The following is a 24,170-nucleotide window of genomic DNA, read 5'->3' on the forward strand; positions in this document are numbered from 1 at the left end:
TGAAAACCATTAAATAAATAATTGTAACATTTATTTGGGTGTATATTTTATTAACATTGGTCAAATATAAGTCGATGCGTTTTAAATGTTTCACGAGAATTTTTTTAAAAAAAATTTAGTGCATTAGTCTTTTTTTACAGAAAATTTGCCACTTTCTTAAACTTTATCTTCACTACGATTGCTTATCCGTTAATAATACCAACAATTGAATTTTGTGTTACTCAGTCATATCGTATTCATTGAATGAACATTCTGATTAAGTATTTGCCTCTTGGTGTGTATGAAGGGGATGAGGACGTGAATATGTGCCAGTAGATGTTCTAGAAATTTTCAAGTATGGATTGCAATAGCTGGATACGGTATTATTTACTACCAGGATGGACAGCAAGACCGTTTGATACATTGATTGACTTCCTGATATATCGATGTATCAAACTCTCACTCCGTGGTAGGATCCATGATATCCATGTGAGCTGATTCGAATATTGGTATAATTATTAACTTCTAAAACCTGGCGTTCCTCGTTCCGTCCTTCTCGGCGAGAAGAAATTCATTTTACTCGAATGCGTCTAACTATGGTCACTTGCTGCAAGGGCTGGACCCTCCGATGTGTCGTGTTTATAATGTCGTTTTAAGTTGAATGTACAGTCCGGCAGACTTTTTCTTCCCAGCTGTTTGTCATCCCTGTTGGGAGATGAAGACAGTGTTTTATCAAATGTTTTTAGATTTTTGCGAAGAGCTGGTCTCTTTCCACTGTCTGTGAGGAAGCTTTTAGTTTATTCTTGCTTTTTAATGTGTTGTTTTTGTCTTGTATCTTCCCCATGTATTTCTTGGCCTGCCTCTTCCTACTCTACCCTCAACCCTCATCTCCATCACTTGCTTGGCTTTCGTATCTTCATTCATTCTATTTACATGCCCATACCACTTCAGCTGGCGTTCCTCTACTACTTCAGTCATTGTCTTCTTTTGTTTTACCTCTTCTCTTAATCTTTCATTTCTTATTCTGTCTCTTCGAGTTTTCCCCACTGTTCTTCTGAGATATTTCATCTCTTTTGCTTGAAATTTACTTATGTTTATCTTGGAGTGCTAAGCTCTCCGTGCCATAGACCATGATGGGAACTACAATTGAATTGTAGAGTTGCATTATTGTTTTTGTACTGATCTCTCTTTTCCCACTAAGGTGTTACTCATTTGATAATATGCTGATGCTCCCTTCTTTGTCTTATTCATTATATCTTGATCAATTTTTCCACTGCTACTTATGATAGTTCCTAAGTATTCATATGTTTCTACTTTATCTAGTTGTTTCCCTTCGCATATTATATTTAGGACTTCATTTTCCTTGTCCTCTTTAGTCACCCGCATGATCTTACTCTTTTCTATATTAATCTTCATGCCTTTCCTTTTAAGTTCTTCATACCATTCTTCCACTGCTTGCTGAAGTCTCTCAGGTGTATCTGATATCAGTACCATATCATCGGCATATAATAGTGCTTGGAGATATACTGGCCTTAATCTCCGCATACCTATTTTCGTTCTAGGTGTTCGTCGTTTGTATATTTTAGCAATTTCGTCTAAAAATACATTAAATAGGATTGGACTGAGGCTGACTCCTTGTTTTAAGCCTTTCTCAATGTCAAATTCACCTGAGTGTTCGCCATCTACTCTAATTGTTCCTTCAGGATTATTATATACAATTTTTATTGCATTCAATAGTCTTACTGGTACTTTCTTTGCCTCCAATGCTTCCCATACATATTGCCTAAGAACTGAATCAAAAGCAGCTTTTAGGTCTAAAAAAGCTAGATATGTGTCCTTGTTATTGGCAATTCTTTTTTTCCATAATCGTTCTTGTAGTATATATATGCTCTTGTGTTTCCTTCCTCCACCACTTTTCTGAGACGTCTTTCTAGTGCCCTTGTGTATAATTTATAAGCGACTGATGATAGGCATATTGCTCTGTAGTTATTACTGCCCTTTTTATGTAGTGGGATAATGATATATTTTCTCCATTCATTTGGTATTTTGTTTTCCTTCCATATTCTTTGAAACATCTTGGTTAAATTCTTAACTACTTCCACACCTCCATATTTTATAAATTCTGAATTTATTCCATCTGATCCTGCTGCTTTTCCTGTCTTCGTCAGTTCTATTGCTATTTGTATTTCATCTTCCTTTATTTCCCCCTTCTATATCTGGGTCTTGATAATCTATGTATGGTCCATATACGGGCCATATATCATACGTATATGACAGGTTCTTACATACATAAAATTTTATAATTCTATATCCCGCAGTCAGCCAGGAAGGAGCTTGAAGTTATTACCCCCTCCTTTTTAATGCAACTCTCTAATTACTAAATATTACAGGTCACATTCCTCCTTATAAAATCTCAGGACACCTCACTATACTAGGGCCATTACATATTACTGTTACGTACCCAATGGGCCTTATGCGCGTGAGTGATTACGAATGTTAAACAGAGAGGGCAGCACAAGGAGTGCAAGAAAGAAGATTGCTGTAATATACATGATCGGCAGTGTAAATAAGCGGCAAAGTAAATTAGGAAGATAAACATTAATATAAAAAAGGTATAAGATAATAAAGAAAATATATTAAAGTAACAAATTAATAAAATTACTTGTGAAATCAAACATGTAATAATAATATTACCCATGGATCGACAGCCCTCCAAAAGGCCTGCGCCTATCTCCCGGCTGCCAGCCTCCCTCCCACAATCCTACCTAGAGGTGTGGAGATCTTCAACCGGTAATGGGATGACGTGGGGTTAGCACGTCGAACCCCCAGCGATTGTAAGAGATTTCCGAGACCTACTCACTCGCTGCTCCCCAATTTCCTCACGATGGTGGGTTGCCACCGGCCCTATATACACGCCGAGAACCCAAAGACCCAGGCCGAGAACCCAGGCGGACTCGAACCCATGTCGTCCTGGAGTCGGAGCCCAATGCACAGCGCCTTCGACCGCACGGCCACGGAGGAGGACAAATGAAACATGTACTCATATGTAAATAGATACGAAATTTAAATAAGTGAAAGTTGAGATATAAATTTGGATCTACTAACAAATCTTGGATTTGTTGGATTACTACGATTCCATTTGTGGAAGTTTTGATTAGACCAGTGGCGGCGCGTTCCAGCCGATGCCCCAAGGGAGGAAATTAGAATCAAAGCCCAGAAGGAAACACTGATCGAGAAGGAAGTCAAGATGGAAGAATAATATCATCCGTTGAGGAAGGAAATAAAGTATTGAATCATATAGAAGAAGATAATATATATATAGGGTATTTCCGGGCTGATGATACAAACTTTCAGTGATGATGGAGGAGAAGAGCTCATGTATCAATTTGAGATAAGGAACCCTGGTCCGGAAACGACTTAATCGAAAGTTATAAGCGAAAATCGGTGTATGAAGATGTAATACAGGGTGTCCCAGAAGTCTTTCCCTGATCACAAACTTTATTCATATCCGCTATATGCAAGGTAGAGATGTGAAAGTGGTGCCAAAATATTGGAAAACTAACCAAGTTTTTTTGTTGCAGGTTTGAGTAACGTGGCTGTAGTGTAGCAGTGTCAGTGCCCAGAAAACCGGAAATGTTCACAAATCAGGCAAAAGCTCAGCATGTCCTCTGGTATCATGAGACCCGGTCACCAATAACAGTGCAGAGGAACTTTCAAAAGTACAGAATTCTTTCGTCTAGAATATCTGCCATCAATAAGTTGGTATTTAAAAAATGGAATTTTTCTTCATTCCCAAATCCTGTCAAGTCCAAGAAACATTGTATGGGAAGATGCCACCCGATGTCAAGAGCATTAATTCCGGATTCCTTGGCACGGACACTGCTACACTACAGCCACATTACTGAAACCTGCAACAAATAAACTTGGTTAGTTTTCCAACATTTTGGCACCACTTTCACATCTCTACATTGCATATAGCGGATATGAATAAAGTTTGTAATCAGGGAAAGACTTCTGGGACACCCGGTACTTTTATTACCTGCACAAGTTTCACAAGGTGATCCGTGGCCAGCTCGGTCACCTGAACTGACCCACTTGATTTCTTCTTGTGGGGTCATGTGGAACGTCTTGTGTACGAGACACCTGTCGAGACTGAAGAGGATCTCCTGGCAAGAATTCTCGCTGCCTGTGACATTATTCGAATGACCCCGGGGTTGTTCCAACGGGTACCGCAGAACTTTGTGCGACGATGTCATGTCTGGAGCGAAGCTGGGGAATGCCATTTTGAACAACCCTTGTGAATGTAGCAGCTTGTGAAACTTGTGCAGGTAATAAAAGTATTACATCTTCATACACCGATTTTCGCTTATAACTTTCGACTAAGTCGATTCTGGACCAGGGTTCCTTATCTCAAATTGATACATGTGCCCTTCTCCATCATCCCTGAAAGTTTGTATCAACAACCCGGAAACACCCTGTATATATCAAGATAAAAGTTTATTAATGTGGATTCAACTTAAATAATAACTCTTGAAATGAGAAAAATGACTATGTAAATATTTAAATTTGTGTGTTCTGAACTATATTTCGGTAATGTAAAGAGATAAGATATAATATAATCCTGTTAACTGTCTCCATTGGAAGGCTTGCTGTCTGGTTTCCTTTCTAAAAAGAACCCTGAGCCCTGAAGATATTTTAGCCGTGGTAAAAAGAATTACCCCCAAAGGGAGGTAGCATTGCTCTGACATTTTTGCTGATTCAATCCACTTTCTCTTCCTTTTTGATCCTCCTTACAATTCAAAATTCTTTCCCAAAGCTGGTAACAAAGTGACATATCTCTTCAGTGAACCAAATATCTTCCCGGATTCCCTTCAAGAGTCCCGAGGGAGGACTTAGAAGAGCGTCAAAGAATCCCACAAGGGTAATCGACCCAGAACAGGCCACAGAGAACATTAATTTGTCCGCTTCATTAAGTTGATCTTTTCACTGAGGACAGCACCGTAATCAAAATTTAATTATTGCCTGAAAAAGAGAGCTGGAGCATCTTGAGGGCTGCGGGCGGGGGAGGCTGCGATCTTCTTGAGACTCTGCAGACGGGAAGGTCCCCGTGCCTTAATCGATGGGAGATCAATAGAGGGAAGTGTCGGTGGTCCAGAGATGATTTGTTGAGAAGGCAAGCGATCTTCTCCAAGCCACGAGGCTTTGGGTTACACAGCAGATGAGATTTTTAATGGAAAGACAACAGCTAGATGAGGTTGCAGACTATGGCCTGTTCACTTTCTTCAGATGTTCAATAATTTTATCCACAGTATATCAAAGGACGTATCGATTAGATATGTACGGATCGTATGTAAGATGCTAATGGAGTTGGATAATGAAGATTTGGATATCCAAGATTCCAATCCCACTAGCTTCAGATTCAGATTATTTAAGTTCAGTATTTATATTTTTTGTTATTTTTATGTCGCTTCTCTGCCCCTTTTTGGCTAACCCTGTCAGTGAGGATGAGTGATGATTTGCTAAAATTGATGAAGGGACGCTCACAAATAACGCTCATACCCAGGACGACATTCGAACCCGAAACCTTGCGTGACAAGATCGAAAATCGACCACTTAACGCTCTCGGTCACTGAGGCGACAATTTAGATTCGAATATCCATCCCCAGAATCAGGGGTGCCCATCACCCCCAAGGTCAATGACGCAATCCCCCAAAAGTCAATGACGTATCCCTCCTCCAAAAGCCAATGAAGCACCCGCCCCTAAGTTCATGTCATAATCCCCAAAAAGTACTTAATTATAGGACAGTGTTTCCGGATATACATTGTTTTTTGTTTTATTGAACACTTCACTTGATACTCCCCGTCCTGAGTTATTCGTTTTCTTCATCTAACGTGTCCCTATTACATCAAATACAGTGTAGTGCAAAGTGGAGACTCGATGATCTGTTTTGCGTCTAGAATGAGCAAGATTTACCATTAATTGGTGATAAGAGATGAACACATGCCACATCAAACTACATGGTATGGATATAAAGATAACTCTTAACACATTTAACATCATAAAATGCATTATCATTTTTAATTTGCTTAAATTTATATGAAATAACAATGTGCGAGTTCCGTTAAGAGAAAATATACTGCATATTTGGAAATACAATGGGTAATTATATTAGGATGGATCAAATGATAACGGAACAGGGACCACAGAATGAAATAAACAAGGTTTATTTCAAACGTAATCTCCAAAGTTACACAAGCACTTGGCCCACTGTTTCACCAAGCGATGAATACCCTGCCCGTAGACCTCCTTTGGCTGAGATCGGAACCAGTGGCGAACATTGTCCATGACTTCATTTTCCGAGTTGAAGCGCCGACCCTTCCCTTCAATGCCCTTTTCAACGGACAGAAGATATGGAAGTCGCATCGCGATACGGTGGGTGTTCCAACACAAGACTATCGGTTCCAATACTGTCCACCCAAACGTCGCCAACGTGTTCTTTGTAACAGCTGACGTATGTGGTCGTGCGTTGCCATGCAGCAAAACCACTCCAGAGGACACCAGACCATGCCGTATGGCCTTGATTGCTGCTCGGACGATATTCCTGCCCGACCGCCTATTCATATCACGTGCTCACGTGCGACTATCTAAGGTATGTCCATTATACAGTAGGGGTTTCCTTCCTAACCTCCCGCTCTACCTCTACACAGGATTGTCGCCACACACATACAAAAATATAACCCAATACATCCACTGTTCCGTTTTTATTTGATCCACCCTCAGAATTATATGATTTTAAGTAAAGACATGTATTGACTTTTTACTATTTATTTATTGTGTTCGTTCATTAAATCATGTATACGAACGCAATTGTTTTCCTAGTAAGAACCCAAAACATAATATAAGGGGGGATCAACTGAAACCCGTTCAGTGGTCATAATTCGTGAAATAAATTTTATTTCGAGCTGAAACTGGTACACTGTCTAGAGGCGTCTATGATTAGCGCTCAGTAAAAATATTGTTCAGAAGAAGTCACCATGAGCGTTGAGACACTTGTCCCACTGTGTCACTAACTTACAAATGCCGTCCATGTAAAATTGCGAAGGCTGAATCTCAAACCAATCACGCACAGCGTCCTGAACTTCAGCGTCAGACTGAAATCTCTGACCTTTCAAAGCCTTCTTCGGAGGCCCAAAGATGTGAAAGTCACAAGGTGAAAGGTCAGGGCTGTAGGGCGGGTGTCGCAACGCTCCAACTTTTGGTCCTCCGTCAATACCCTAGGTATCCACTGCGCGCACACTTTATGATAACCCAGAGCTTTCACAATTTTGTGAGCAGTACCATAACCCATGTTTAACTTGTTCGCTATGGATCGAATACTCATGCGTCTATCTACAGATATTGCCGCATTCACCTTTTCACACATGTCTTCTGTGGCAACAACATGGGCTTGACCAGGACGGGGATAAGCAGTGGTTTGTTCACGCTCCCTTCCGAAACTTTCTTGTCCAGTCCACCACTGTTGTTTTGGACACGCATGCATCACCATACACGTCTTTCATACGCCGGTACACTTCAGCTGCTTGACAACCTTCGGCACTCAGAAACTGGATGACAGCACGCTGGTCCTATTTGGACGGATTGGAGATGTTGAACGCCATCTTTCACTCGTTATACGTGCAAAACGGAAACACGTATAAACAACATTCCTACACCCAACACACAGGGACATTAGCCATTACACACTATTGGACAAACAATATCCTCCTACACACTATACCAATAATACATGGAACGAACGGGTTTCAGTTGATCACCCCTTGTATTTTATAGAATGAAACCAATTAATCGTATATATTGAACCATAGCTTACACAGTACATTTTTATGACGACATAAGAAAATCTAAAGTTCTCAGAGTATCACGTGAATGGTAAGCCATATTACTCTTTTTGCCTTGTTTTTTGATTACTCATTAAAAAAGAATACCAGAAGTAGAACGTTTGTGCAGTTTCCAAATTAATGTTTATTTACAAGACAGCATAGATACTAAAACAAACTTTAGTATGAAGATCCTAAAAGAAGCTTTTATCTCTGAATACTGGACATTGCAAATTTATATATTATTTGATCATTTGGAATTTGTGCAAGAGTGCCACTCTCACTACACATACAAGCAAACTTGACAATAATGTGATATGATCCACATTTTTATGTGACGTCACCAATAGAAAATATGTCACTAATGTATTTATTTTTGTAAAAGAAAGCGTAATTTCTTTGTTTTTATATGTAATAATGCACCTTGTTTGTAATGTATATCTTTTGTTTAATGTTTATTGTATTTTATACTCTGTTATGAGTAGTTTAATGTATCTTCATGTTTGCAAGAGTGCACTATACGAATTTGTATTTCTAAAGATGTATAGATGTCAGTTTTGTTGATAGTATCCTTTTGTAGATAGTGAGTGATTCATCTGTACTTTAATCTGTGTTCTCGAAAATAGTATAAAAGCGAGGATATCACGTAAGAAATCATCATTCTCATCTTTCGACTCCACGTACGTGCACTGCAGAAATGACAGGCACGAGGCCGTAGTACCTCGCCCGTTCAGCCCAGCAGAGGTGGAGAGGAGACACGCCCGATCCTGATAATCCCCGGCCATGGACAAGGGGAAACCAAGGAAGAGAGTCCGCAAGAAACGACATAACAATGAAGATGACGATGAGAACTCTACCAGCAGTAGCGAGTACGACAGCGACCGCCAGCCCGCGTCGCAGCCGAGCAGCCAGTCTGGCAGTCAGACACGGGGACAAAAGGCCGTTCCCACAACATCAGAGACGACACGCAGGCCCCCCTGCATCTCCATATACAACACGACAAGCATGATGATAGCTAACCAAATAACGCAACTCGTCGGCACCAAGGTGGATTTCAAATTCACCAAAGGTTGTTGCAGAGTATACGCATCCGACCAGAAGGAATTCATGGTTATACGTGAATTCCTACAGACCCACAACATTGGACATGCATACGGCTCATCAGCAGCGGCAAAGATAAAAGTGGTAATACGACACCTCCCGGTGGATGTTTCCCCCGCGAAAGTCCAGGAACATTTGATAAACGACCTTGGGTATACCATTCATAGTGTCAGCCGACTCACTGCTCCCACTCGACGTCAGGAACAGACCAACCCCGTGGTCCAGGATTCCCGTGGCCACATTCAGACCAGGCGACCATTACCCCTTTTAATGGTCGTCCTACCTAAAACACCGCAGTCTCAACGAATTTATTCGCTTGAGTACATCGGTCAGTTTAGAATCCGAGTGGAAACATACCACTCGAAGCAAATACTCCAATGCCACGCGTGCCAGAGGGTCGGGCACGGCCAGCGGCATTGCTTCGCCCCGCCCCGCTGTGTTAAGTGCGCGGGGGCTCACCGCTTTGCTGACTGCCCGGAAAAGGACCGGGCCACACCACCAATATGCGTGAATTGCAACCAACAGCACTACGCCAGCTACAGAGGCTGCCCGCTCTTCAAAAAGATAAAAGCAGAGAGGAAAACCCAACCTGACCACCGACGCCGAGCTCCAACCCGGCCAACTCGACAGGAAGTCCCAGTGACGTCATCCGCCACGGCTCCAAGATCAGCACCACTGCAGAGACCGGTCAATCAGCGGCCTCCACCTAGCAGGAAAGGCCCCAGCACTCCGGCGCCTCGACCGGCTACCAGCCCAGCAGTTCCAAAACCTTCGACCAATCCTCAAGCGACCCTCCTGGATCTACTTCAACAACTCGCACAACCGGACATCCTCACAGGGCTGATTACCCTACCACAAGGATTGCAGCAGATTCGGCAGGCGCCGGACCGTTCGTCTCGACATCGGGTTATCACCCATCTAGTCGACACTCTGGTGCCGTAAGGTACCACGTAATGTCCTGTGCCGTCCTTTTGTATATATGTTTGGGATTTTTTGGGAACACTAGCATATCATACCTCTTGCGACAGTTGCAGAGGTTAATTGTACATTATGACTGTAAAACCTATTATTATTGTTAATAAAATATTGTCGACGCCTGTTATTGAGTAAAGTATACAAGATGCAGGTTACTTCAACTGCTGATGTCCTGACCAACGATGGTCAAAAAAAAAAAAAAAAAAAGAAAAAAGAAATCATCACACTTTTTCGCCACGGATCGACGAAGCTTTTAAAATTAAAAATAACTCCTCGGTGTTGTGCATACATCTTGGTATGGTAGTTCGGGGCGCAAGCTAGGCCTATGTGATCATAGGTACGCCGATAGCCATGCATTGATGATATGCACAATACTGCAACCATTCTACGTCAAATAATAAAGCTAGCCTAAGGATTAATTTGGAAATAAAAGGCTAAAGAGCAAATATTGGCTCAGTTATCATTGCATATCTCTTGGTGTGGTAGTTCGGGGCGCAAGCTAGGTCTATGTGATCATAGGCTTGCCGAGAGCCACGCATTGAGTTTATGCGTTTTAATTGAGTCAATTCATCGACAAAGCGAAATCCTCTCCTTCGTCTCAAGTATATTTGCATTAAAATTGCAATAAATAAAGAATAAAACCTTTCAGTTTATACATACTGCAATAATGTGGTTTTATTTCTCTGTGCTGTGAATATTGTCTTTGCCTAACACTATCCCTGTACCTGAGAGGAGTCTGTGTACTTCACCGAGTCTCATCGTTCACTTTCATTATTAAGTTCATATTAATAGTATAATAATACGACGCGTAAATAAATACTAGAACTATCAAGGGAGCTGAACATTGCAAATTTATATATTATTTGATCATTTGGAATTTGTGCAAGAGTGTCACTCTCACTACACATACAAGCAAACTTGACAATCATAAATCCACCAAACTGAAACGCAAGCTACATTTAATAACCTTAACAGAACATCACCCCAAGACCATAGATCCACTACCCTGTGGCGATGCTACATAAAGGGCAAGTAGGGCACTGCCCCACAACAATTTTAACATAAAAAGTTCTTCTGAAGAGACGATCGGTATATACACGTAAATATTTTTTTTTGTTTTTTCCCTCAACCCCTACGTTGCTGCAACCAGACTTACAGGGTATGCACCCTGTGCGAGGTTAATATATTTCTCCGTCCTGTTGGAGAGAGTCCAATCTCAGCTCTGCCCGGAAACGTGACGTCACTGACTGATCCAAACATTTACATCATAGCCAAGGGACGGTCCCCTCACAATGGAAAAGCGCAAAATTCGTAGCCGTCTCTGGGCAGGGAACGAGGTGCCCTGCCCATTCATGTTTGCCTCGTTCACCGTTCAGTGTTTCCAACGCTTGGCAGGCAGTTCATTCGTTCTTCCAGCCTGCAGCAATAAGATAGAAAAAAATCCCTCGAATGCTTTTCTTCGCGCTTGTTCCGGCGACCTGAAAAGTTGACAACACTTTTTATTGCACAAACTAGTCCCTCGTATTTTCAAAAAGATCCTCCATTCCTCTTTTCTTCCCATTGTAATACGGATTTGGATTTGAGTTAGTGTGTGAGTTTGCGTTGCGTTCCGTCTGTGCGTATTGGTCGCTTATGAAATAATTAGTTTTTCGCGATTTCATAGTTACTGTACGTGTTTATTTATTTGTGTAATTGTGTCTGTGTTCCAGCAACTTGACATGCAGAATATCTTCGTAAGTATAAACGAACTTTTTGGGGGTACATGGCCAATGTATATTGTTGTAACTGAACTTAACGCTGCATCATCTTCCTACTTAGTCATTGATATTAGTGGATACTTGGTGAATATGACATTGAATCATGTAGAAACTTTAATATCTACGCCTTTCAGTTCATTGACAATGGAAGAGAAACTGCAGTGTAACATTTTCCTAATCATTCCAGTATCTACCCAAAGTTTAGTTACTGCAAGCGTATAGGGTTCCGACGTCAGTATTCGAGGTTTTTTTTATTTTTTTTAATTTGTTCCTTATGTTGCTGATTTTTCGTATTCCTACGTAGTGAGTATTTAATGCTCTTTGGAGAGATATCTTGATCAGAATGTTAATTTTATTCCAAATTGTTCGAACAATTTACTTACTCCATATCAAGGAACTCCCCTCAAAAACCTTAAAGAGGAATATAGAGGCTAACTGCCCCCCTCCCAACCCAAAAGAAAAATGTGCCCTGCCTGACTGAAAAGGCACGCGCCGCCCCTGCCACTACCTCCCCAAAATCATTCATCATAATCCCCAAAAATAGTTTGGATGAATAAGTAATAATTGATGTTTATTTGAATACAATATCATATTAAAGGCCTCTCCGATGGCGTATTGGTAACGTCGTCGCCTTGTAATCAAGGGGTCCTGGGTTCGATACCCGGTGGAGGCACGGCACAGTGGTTCGGATCCAACTTTAAACTGTAGGTGCAGTCCCGATTAGCCTTCCTGTGCATAAAGTGGACTTAAAACAACAAATCAATCAATAATCAATATCATGTTAAACTGTCCATATATTTTTAATAGTTCCGTTTTCGAAATAACGGATAGCTAGCATATTGATTGGTTAAGTGTAATCAGTTAAATTATACAAGTATGAATTTAAACAGTGTTGGTGAATGGAGAATAAGATTTATCAGGTTTATAGAACCAACAATTTCAGTATTTGACAGAAATTGTTACACAACTTAACATAGACAATTCAAACTGGGTAAACCAAATAACATGCTGCAGCCGTGCGACCGATTCAGCTATTGTCTCACGAGACATTACAGAATCTTATCTAGAAATTTTTGAAGAACCCGGATCATTTTGTTGTTACACTTTCCAGACTGCTGTGAAATTCAAACTTCTGAGGAAAAGTCATGTGAAGTGAATGATCTCGTGGCGCGGTGGATAGCGCAGGTGGTCAGTATTCTACAGGTCCGAGGATCGATCCCAGCCGGAAATAAAAGTAATTTTCAAAGTCCCGCCTCTGAAATATGGAGCACGTGCGCTAATCTTTACGCTACGCTACATTTTACTTTGATGTTGTTTTCCCTTCCTACTTCAGGATCACAGTAGTCAGCTTGTGATGACAATAGAGTTGGACGGCTTTAGGATGACTACATGTCCTTGAGAAAAGTTTTCGTTCCTGCGGGGATACGATCGTTAGAACTTTGTATCATGGACCAAGTGTTGGATAATTTGATTTCGCTTCTACAACACCAGTTCTGAAGCCCAAGCTCATCACCATGTCTTTTACGTAGATTTCATCGTGTACACGTATTACATACTCTACTTGCATACTATTGTTCTTCATGCGTAGAAGCAGATCGCTATTCCCATGTTAATGTATAGGAACCATCTCAAGGGCAGAGGAAATAGCTGATTTTCTGTTCTGTCATTTCGAAAGATTGCAGCGTAGAGACAGAGCAGTCATTCGCCCCAAGGTGCCTACAGTGTTCCTCAAGTGGCAATGTCTCATTCCTTGCCAAATGGCCACAGCCGTCAAACATTAAGACAGTTTTCATAGCTAGACATGTCTACGAATTGACTAACTGAAAATTTTGCTGCTAGAAAATCTTTCCCCCTTCAAACCTCACACCCAAAGGTTGGAACTGGTCTCTGCAAAAGACTCAGTTCGCCTCGCAGAACGGAGGGCAAATGCCTCGAACAGGAGGCGAAGCTTCAAGTCAATCCGACAGTGGTGTAGTGGTTTGCGTGAATCACTGGCATTCCGTCATTCCGAGGATCGAAACACCGAAACGGTAGAAACTTTTTAAAGAACCCGGATCATTTTGTTATTGCACTTTCCAGCCTGCTGTGAAATTCAAGCTTCTGGGGAAGAGCCATATGAATTGAATGATCTCTTGGCGCCGTGGTTAGCGCAGCTGGTCAGTATTCTACAGGTCCAAGGATCGATCCTAGTCGGGAGTAAAATTAATTTTCATAGACACGCAGTCATTTTTTAAATTTTAATTTCCCGGCTGACTGCTGAAAATGGAAAATATGGAGATCGTGGTGCAGTCTCGCATTTGCTCCATGTTCCAGAGGTCCAAAGTTCGATCCCCATGGCAGCGGAAAGAAGTTTTTTTCAACGCATTATCATTTTCTTAATTCGATTTCTAGATTGTTGCCGTACTTATGTTAGAGATTGGCTGGCTTCTCCGAGGACTTGTCGATCACAGTAGCCTGCTGATTGAACCAATCGATTTTTGATGATGATTGAAGGTTCTTGGAAAAGTTCGTGCCGGTTAGTGGATTTGATCCTTGGACCTCTGGAACACGGATCACGTGCACTAACCACTGCGCTACGCTACATTTTACTGTGAAGTTGTTTTCCCTTCCTACTTCAGGATCACAGTAGTCAACTTGTGGTAACAATAGAGTTGGACGGCTTTACGATGACTACAAGTCTTTGAAAAAAGTTTTCGTTCCTGCGAGGATACGATCGTTGGAACCCTGTACCATGGATCAGGTGTTGGATAATTTGATTTCGCTTCTACAACACCAATTCCGAAGCCGAAGGTCGTCACCATATTGTTTACGTAGATTGCATTGTGCACACATATTACATACTCTACTTGCATATTATTGTTCTTCATGCGTAGAAGCAGATCGCTATTCCAATGTCAATGTATATGATCCATCTCAAGGCCAGAGGGAATAGCTGATTTTCTGTTCTGTCATTGCGAAAGATTCCAACGTAGAGACGGAGCAGTCATTCGCCCCAAGGTGCCTACAGTGTTTCTCAAGTGGCAATGTCTCATTCCTTGCCAAATGGCTACAGCCGTCAAACACTAAGACAGTTTTCATAGCTAGACATACATTTCTACGAATTGACTAACTGAAAATATTGCAGGTAAAAAACCTTACCCCCTTCAAACCTCACACCCAAAGGGTGGAACTCGTCTCTGCAAAAGACTCAGTTCGCCTCTCAGAACGGAGGGCAAATGCCTCGAGCAGGAGGCGAAGCTTGAAATCAATCCGAGAGTGGTGTACTGGTTTGCGTGAATGACTGGCATTCCGAGGATCGAATCTCCACAACGGTAGAAACTCTTTCAAGAACTCCGATCATTTTGTTATTACACTTTCCAGCCTGCTGTGAAATTCAAGCTTCTGGGGAAGAGCCATGTGAAGTGAATGACCTCGTGGCGCGGTGGTTAGCGCAGGTTTTCAGTATTCTACAGGTGCAAGGATCGATCCCAGCCTGTATGGTTGTGCGGGAGAGAGTTTTATTTTGGTCGGGACGGGAAATTTTCTAAATCCCGACATTCGGGACGGGAAATGTTCGAAATATCCCGAAGCTCTGAAAATTTCGAAATCTACACATTTTCACTTTAAGTGATTGTTTTTGCATTTCTGGAATAAAAACTAACAATTTCCGATAAGTTGCAGAAACTTAGAGTGTAGAAAACGTCGAAAATTTACGACTTTTTAAAATGGCCATTCGGCATTTCCCGACTGCTCGGTATCCCGAAAAGTCGGGAAGTCATTTCCCGAAGTCGGGATCGGGACGGGAATTTTCTTTCCCGATCCCGGTCCCGACTTTTCGGGATCCGCACTCACCTACCAACCGGCAGTAAAAGAAATTTTCAGACACGCCGCTATTTTTTAAATTTAATTTCCAGGCTGACGGCTGAAATTGGAAAATAAGGAGATCTTGGTGCAGCGGTTGCACACTTGTCTATGTGCAAGAGGTCCGAAGATCGATATCCCCGTCGCAGCGGCAAGAAATTTTTTCAAAGCTTTATCATCATCTTAATTCGATTTCTAGATTGCTGCCGTACTTATGTTAGAGATTGGCTGGCTTCTCCGAGAACTTGTCACCAGACATTCACGGCAGAAAGTGAAGTACCATGTTCCGATGGCATGGATCTGTTCTCCATAACATGTTATGTCGGGTAGTGTTTATCGAGGAAAATACTTGACGAAATGCTGGCTTGGAAGGCTACCAAATGTGCTTGAGTTGAGGGTGTGTGTATATATTCAATTTACCCGGCAAACTGTGTGGTTCCCGCCACTACGTGGCCACATTTAAGCGGCAGAATAACTAAATGAAGGCAATGTATATGTTCCAGGCGTTGTGTATTGGCTCAGTGAATGACCTCAGGTGCTTGGAAACTGTAATCTGTTTTGACCCAGTACTACAATCAACTGGTACTGAAATTTCGGCGATGTTTTATGAAAATATTTGTATTGTTCAGAGCTATATGTACGTGGTGTTATTTCCTTTAATTGATGCCATATGTGTATTATGAGTGTATTATCTTTCTTTTCCAATCTGTGATATCTGCTTCCTTACAGGTCCCCATGAGATCACCCACTGGAACCACATGCTCCAGAGCCAGAGGAACCCGGTGGCTCAGTGGCATTCCCTCAGGACTCGCCAGGAGTGTGACCAGGTGAGGAGCTGTCACAATGGATCTCTCGTAGGATGTGAAATTTTGTTTATTATGCTTTCCGCAGTGGTCCATATGGGGTGGTGCCCGTCTACTACCCAGATCCCAGAAATGTCAGCTTACATTGCCTGGGTGGAGATATCAGAAACTAGTTAGACCATCCTGGTAGATTATACATTCTCTCCCTTGTAGCTACATCCACAGATTTTCCGAATCTTCTCAGTAGGCCCCGAAAATGGGATTTATACTGAGAGATAGCTAAGTGAGAATTGAGTATAATGCATTTAATATAGAAATGTTATTTCTCATATTGTTTTATCACCCATAACTTGAGAAATTACTAGACTTCTCTGTGAGAGAAGAATAGCGTTATTTCTGACCGTGGCGTAAAGCCTAGAAGAATGTCACAACTTGATTGTAAATTACAAATTACAATCTGTTCCAATATGGAGTAAATGATGTTGACAAGAATAACGTCTCACGCAGTTATCTTTTTATGTGCGGTTTATTTACACTTCTACCCTTCGCCGTAGATACATCTTTTCATTACAGATCCAATCGCAAATGCTCCAAGTTGCCTCTTGCCCCAACACAGAGAGAAATGCACTTCTCAGGACTTCACTCTACGAGCATGCTATTTAGCATAACGCTAACCCGCTCTCGCCAGTTTATCACTCAAGAGTCCCTACACCGTCCTCTCATCAGTGCAGTACATCTTATTTGCGCTACGAGCGCAGTATTTAACATAGTGCTAACCTGCCCCTGCTGTTCATCATGCAGAGGTTCCTAAACATATGGCACTCACTCTCTGTCTCTCTCTATGCATCCATAAAAACTGCCTCAATCCATCGGGCCTTGTATCGGAGTATCTGAGAGCCAGCAACTTCCTGAGAGCCTGGGATTCTGAGATATGAGAGACCGTAACAAGTCGGAACCTGGTATTTATACCTCCGACAAACGACCTGGCCCCAACCACTGGGGCAAGGTCCTATTGTTACCTTTCAAACAGGGAAGCCGTTGAGGGAAAGCAACCATTGGCTTCCCCGCCTACTGGGCAAAAGGTAACCTAGGCAAGAGCATTTACAAATATCCAAACTTTTACACATATACTTTCAATTTTGCAGCTGTGTGCATAAAAGCCACACAGCAGTGAATATACTTTATTCTATTTTTCCAGGTATCTTCCGCTTCTCGAATCGTTCCGTGACGTCGGCATTCACATTCCTCGGTCCACTTCCCATGACTTCAACCAACCACATACGGTGCTTGCTGAGTTGCACGACTCCAAAGCTAAGCTATTTCTAAGCCACTGATGAGGAGAATATGAACACTATGATATTTTAATGTAGTAGGTGTTGTAAAGATATGTTTCATAATTAAATGAATATATTTTAAGAAAAATATGGATTGGTAAAATGAAACACCAGAATTTCTTGTATCATCTATGTACAGTACTTTATGAGTCTATTCCGTCTCAGGATACATTCATTCTATCATTATTAAGACTGATAACTTAAAAGATTTTTAGTTGCGGATGGAGCTGTGTGTTTGATTCCATAGACATTGGCCGTCCAATTTTAGCAAACGCAAACATTTTTGTTCGTCAATTCAATTCTGTGTCCTTTCCAAGTGAGATTAGTGACTGATGAATGTTTTTGGAGCTGGTTTAAATGATGGGCTTTATTTGGGAATTGATAGGTGTCTCGTTGTAGCATAATAGGTAAGAACAGTGCAGAGATATATCTGAGACTCAAAGTTTCCGGAACCCTGTCAAAAAATGTATTGAGAGTTACTGTTTATGGAACGGTCATGTCTTTCAAAGGCCTAGTTATGACTGCTACAAGAAGGTACACGATTAAAGACAATTTTTTCTGACTTTGTTGGAATCTTTGGGTCCGAAATCTAGTTAAAATACTATAATGTCAACCTTTCTTATATATTCTAGCAAAGAGAAACTATACAGACTAATATTTAGACACCTCTCTAGTCGGCTGGTGGTTAGAAGACCTAAAGCAATTGTGTACTGGGAAGCCAAAAATCCTATTGATTTTTTACAATCAGCAACACAAACATGCATAAGCAAGTGAGCAAACTATAAGCTAGAAAATACCCAGAATCGCATCATTATTGTTGAAACGGTTGAGATGTGATAATTTTGCTTCAATTAGTGGTACCTGGTAGCCTTGTGCTGTATTGTAGAAGATATCAGTATGGAGATAGGCACGTATAGTATTTCTGGTGGAATGAGAGACAGGGGTTGTGTTGTGTGACAATTGCAAGTGAAAAAAGTTTGAACAGTACATGACTATCTGGATATTCAAATTATCAGTTGCTTTCAAAACAGGTAGCAGATAACTTAACATCTGTAACCCTATCAACTACACTAGCACATTCCAGGAATTTCTGGATCTACCTGGTATGCATAACACAAAACCACAGAGTTCAAAATCAACAATTGAAATGTATTATGCAAATTACAAGACTGAAAACGAATGGTAGATATGTATTATTATTTTTTCATTTCTGCCTTATTAAAGCTTTCCAGGTAAGAATTATTCACCTCTGTCTACTTCCAATGGCTGGGTTCTGCAAAAATTGAGTCTGTCTGTACATACATATATTTGTGGATGCTTTATATGGGTGGCTGTTTGTAACCTTTTGTGTGTTTACAAGTGATATTATATACTATTTCATTGACTATGGCTTTACATATGTGAAATATATTTATACAAATTATACAACCTGCTTTGTGACTCATGTAAAGAATCAAAAGTGTAGTATTACAGTTTTATTATTTCTGTATATAGGTTTACTATGGTATTCAAACCTTCACGGTGCTAATGTTTTTAGTTCCTTTAAAGTCTTATTGAATTCATGCAGTAACAGTGCCAGTGTAATGTAAATAATATACAGGGTGTCCAGGTAAATATCTACCAATAAGAAATTAAATTATCTCAGCAACCAATAGTGATAGGATCGTCCGGTTTCGTTTGTCTGAAAGAGAAACTCAAAAATTTTTATCACCAACACTAAATATGCAATGCACTCACCTTAATAGATCTCCACATAAGCTCCTTTGGTTGGTTGCCAAACATCGAGGCGGTACTCAACCTCCCTCCAGGTGTTTTGTGGCCTCCCCAATGGCACAGTGGTAGTGTCGTTGCTTTGTAATCAAGGGGTCCCAGGTTCGATTCCTGGTGGAGGCACATAGTGGTTCAGAACCCACTTTAAACTGTAGGTCCAGTCCCAATTAGCCTTACTGTGCATAAAGTGGACTTGAAACACCAACTCAATCAATCAAATCCAGGTGTCTTGTAACATTTGAGGCGTCACAGATTCACATGCAGCGATAATTTTTTGCCAAAGATCGTCCAAGTCTTGTACTGGTGTTTGGTTCACGACTTGATGTACCACCATAGAAAGTAGTCTTTTGGGGCCAAATCAGGGGACCTCAGGGGCCATTGAATAGGTCCTTCCCTTCAAATCCAGTTCTGTGGGATTTCAAAGAATGGAAAAAGGTGTTAGAAAGAGTGGAAAGGACAAGAGAGAAAGAGGAGAGGAGAAGAAAGAAAAATGAAGGAAAAAGAGCGTGAGATATAAAGCCCAACCACATTCTATATGGAAGTAAATATCTTTAGCCTTTTAGGTGAAAGTACAGTTAACAAGGAAAGCCACCTGCTAGAAAGTTCCATAACAACTTTCTAATAGTCTGGAGAGAGTAATGTTTGTGCATATATAATGCCCTGTTTTTGTATCTTGTTACTTTTGTACTTCATACAGAGTCTGAAGAAGACCTTGCTAGAAGGTTGAAACGTTACGTTTAGTTTATGTTTTTAATAAAATAAATTACTGCCTTGGTCAGCATATTTATTTCTTTTTCTGTGGGAAATGGTGATCGAGAAAGTTTTCGACATTCCGTACGTAATGCGGAGGAGCCCTGTCCTGTTGAAATGTGTATCCATTTGGTATACGGCGTACAGCATAATGTTCCAACATTTACAAGTAGGTGTTAGCTGTAACTGTATCATCTTTAAAGAAAAAGGCCTGATCACATCATGAGTCAACGCACACCACACATTTAATCTGGGACTGTCCCTTTCATGTTCTACCACGAAGTGGGGATTTTCCTCACTCCATATCCTGCAATTATGTCTATTCACTTTACCTGATGTTGGAAAGTGGCTTCGTCAGAAAATGCTGCACGATTTAGGAATTCATTTTCTTCATCAATGCACAATAACATTTCAATAGCGAACTCCTTCCTTCGAGGTCTGTCTTTACGATTAATTTTTTGAACGAGCTGTATCTTGTAAGCTCTAAGCTGCAACCTTTTGTGTACAATGTCATGCACAGTTGATCGAGGGATTTGAAGTTGTGTACTCGCCCGACTAATCAATTTTCGTGGGCTTCATTGAAAAGCTTTCCGAAATGCCTCCACTTTTGCCTCACTCACATGTTTTGTGCCACAGCCTTCCTTCCGCAACACAGAACCCATTTCCAACAATTGTTTATGCCATCGAACAATGGAATGATGGTGGTTCCTGTCCATATTGTTGTCTGACTTTTCTCCGTATGATAACAGGAGACTTGAATTCAGCAGACCAAAAACAGCACTCAACTTTCTGACGCACTGTAAATGAAGCCATTTTGCTCACTTGTACACAAACGCGAAGCGAATGCATCTAGCAATGTTGGCACCTTCCACCTCTTGGTGATAAAACTTGTTCTGTTTCTCTTTCAGACAAACGAAACTGGACGAACCTATCACTATTGGTTGCCGAGCTAATTTAATTTCTTATTGGTAGATATTTATCCGGACACACTGTATTGTAAATGCCATTTTAAACTGAGAATCTAAGTGTTACATTATAGTCTTAATTAACTGAAAACTACTTACATTTCTAATTCAGTTCTGGAAATTCTGTTATTTAAGCACATATCCAAAGCACAGACACAACTTTCATGTTATTACACAATCCCTCAATTTAGCAACTTAAATTATTTGTATTCCTGATTTACTATGGAAAGTTGCTTATTCACATATGGCAATTTCTTTTAAAGAATAGTTTGCTTTAAAATATAAGAAGGTTAGTTTAATACCGACATGACAGTAGCTTGCTAAGCCAGTGAATAGTAGTTTCAAGGAGGTGTGTTTTGTACTGTAATTAGTGGTAAATTCTATCAAGTAAGCGAATATGAATTGATTATATACAATCAAGTATATTGTCAAATTCAATGTGCAGTAGATCAACCAAGAAAATGGCCACCTGAGTGGAAGACTGAACTAATGGAATAGTAGTTCAAGTCAAGTGAGTAAAATTGTAGATGAAGCCAATTGAATTACAGACCCAACTCTGTGATCGTATATCTTTGTGATACAGCGAACGAAGTTATACAACCGATCAAGTAGACTGTGAATGCTAGACAATATAACAAAGGGAGGATTAGATCCAGCAAGTCCGTATTAGATCAAAACTAGAAATATATCTAAGAAGGAGATGATAGTTTACAAGTGGACAGTAGATATAATCAAACTAGCAGTGTATTTAATCAGGTGAGTGGTATATCTAAACAATTCAGTGGACAGAGATGTAACCAAAGGAACTGGTAGAGCCGTTCAAGTGGGTAAAGAATACTCTGCAACAACTGGGAGTGGAAAATACAATAGCATGAAAAGCATTATTCCTGTTTAAGAAACAAATTGTGAAACTAAATGTCAATTAGAGACTGCGTGAACTATAATCAATTTTTATGCGTATGTATGTATTCTTATATTATCATCAAATGTCAATCCAATTCAAGTCTCAAATCAATCTCCAAAGTCTGATAGAGACAACCCTTGCAACTATATAGTATTTTATTAGATCTCCACCTATATTTTTGTAAAATTTCCAGCCATTTCAATTAGGAAGTTTCTAAGATGAAAAGAATACAATTTCTCTTCTTTGAATTCATATTTTTGTAAACTAAACTATGTAAAATTTCCAAACAGAAATTGCTAATACAATATTTTTACATTGGAACCTGTATGATCGTCACATATTTTTTCTTATAAAAGCTTGTGTTTGTATGTTATTCATTCATATTGCTTATTTTGTATGTACACAATTTTATTTTTAAATGATACTCCATGATCTGTTGTAGCAATAATGAAATAAAATTTAATAACAAGGAAAGAGTTTCATAACTTTATGGAGGAAAATTTCACTGTATTACTACATCAGATCTAAAATAATGTGTTTGTGTGTTGCAAATTAAGAATTTATTTCTTAAAGCTGTAATAAAGATTTCACTATAATTGAATAAGGATTTTGTCTAATGTTTGGCAAATATTGTGATGGTGGACTTTGTTTTCTGCAACGATGTTATTTCATTTGTGTATTTTTTCTGGAACTTTTAAGTTCCTTAAAAACTTTTCGAAAATCACACTTTACCAAAACAATTCTTTTTCATGAAATAATATTACTTATTGTGAAGAGAAAAAACGAGACGTGAGGGTTATATTTACGATGTCTTGATTTACAAATAGATACAAAATAAACTTACAAACAGTAATGAGTGTGTAAATGGATTTTCCTGATCTCAAAATTGTTCCAGTACACTTCAGATGGCAATGATTATATAGACTAGGTAATGTTTTTTAAATAAAAGGAGGAGTATTCAAATACGAGGGCTATTTTTTTTTTCAACCTCCGATACGGCATGAAATCAAAACCACAGTTAATAGCAAAATGGGTTTATTGACAAATGTTACGTACACGTATCATTTACTTTTCAAGTAAGCCACAAGAGGATTCAGACACTTATCGTACCGATGCACCAGCTTTCCAATACCCTCTGCAAAAAATGTCTCCACGTCTGCACTGTGTCCCGAATGTCCCGAAGCTCCTCTTTAGTGTGGAAACACCGTCCTCCCAACCACTTCTTCTCTCAGTATGCAGCCACATTGATTGTGGTCCCCGGCTCCATAAAGTCACACAGTAACACACCTTGCACTTGGCGGGAGAGTCTATTGTAGCAGACATCTCTACACGCTCGTCGTTCAGCTTCAACTGAAGCCTTGGCGCCATCGGAGGTTGAAAAAAATAGCCCTTGTATTATATTAAGGTGATTTAGGAACTGTTGCTTCAATTATATCATTTTTGTGTGTAAGGTATGAGAAATGTTGTGTCTAAATATACATATTATTTCATTATTGCAACAAACAGATCAAAGGTAGCTCTGTCTAAATGACAAGTTTCTTATCAAGTGGTGTCAAAGCCACGTTCGGATGTACAGGTACTAGTTGTAGCATACGATAGAGGAAGTTGTATTTTTGAGAACCATTTCTGTGTGTCCTAATTTTCTTGTTAAGGAAGTTGTTGTATTAAGTGTTTAAGACTACCCAGTATATCCTGCTTTTGTCATATATCTGTTTACTCAAGCACTGTAATATATAAAGAAGCACAAATAAGAATAAAAAAAACTATTAAAGCTGCAACATTTTACGTATTCTTATCGAAGTGCTGCTGTAATTCATTGTATTCATTATATATTTATGAAGGTTCACTCTTGAACCTTGAATCAATTTCTGCAACAGAATAAGTGGCAAGGATGACACATGACATTGTAACTTGCTTGGACATTTTCCCCATTCAATCTTGTCTTAAATAAAAAAACTTTTTTTTTCCTTGTCTTTTTTCTTTTCTCCTAACCCTGCACATTTTAATTCGTTATGCTAATACAGCCAAAAATTTCAGAAAGAATGTCGTTGGCTAAATCGTTATCTAAAGCATGTGGAGTTGATCCAAAATTTGAAGCACTTGACACCTAAGCA

At 40.1% G+C, this 24,170-nt stretch overlaps 1 protein-coding gene across 1 annotated transcript in view; it reads left to right on the plus strand.

Annotated features, from left to right (window-relative positions):
- Positions 1-23,981, plus strand: part of LOC145998841 (synaptotagmin-17-like) — a 222,382-nt gene extending 198,401 nt beyond the window's left edge. The window contains exons 7-8 of the mRNA XM_083135510.1: positions 16,260-16,357; positions 17,532-23,981. Coding sequence (XP_082991636.1) covers positions 16,260-16,357; positions 17,532-17,561 — 128 coding nt within the window. The 3' untranslated portion in view covers positions 17,562-23,981. The remainder of the gene's footprint in view (positions 1-16,259; positions 16,358-17,531) is intronic.
- Positions 23,982-24,170: the final 189 nt, after the last annotated feature.

The sequence above is a fragment of the Lepisma saccharinum genome, chromosome 14 (genome assembly GCF_977018435.1).
Source record: "Lepisma saccharinum chromosome 14, izLepSacc3.1, whole genome shotgun sequence".
Classification (NCBI taxonomy): Eukaryota; Metazoa; Arthropoda; class Insecta; order Zygentoma; family Lepismatidae; genus Lepisma; species Lepisma saccharinum.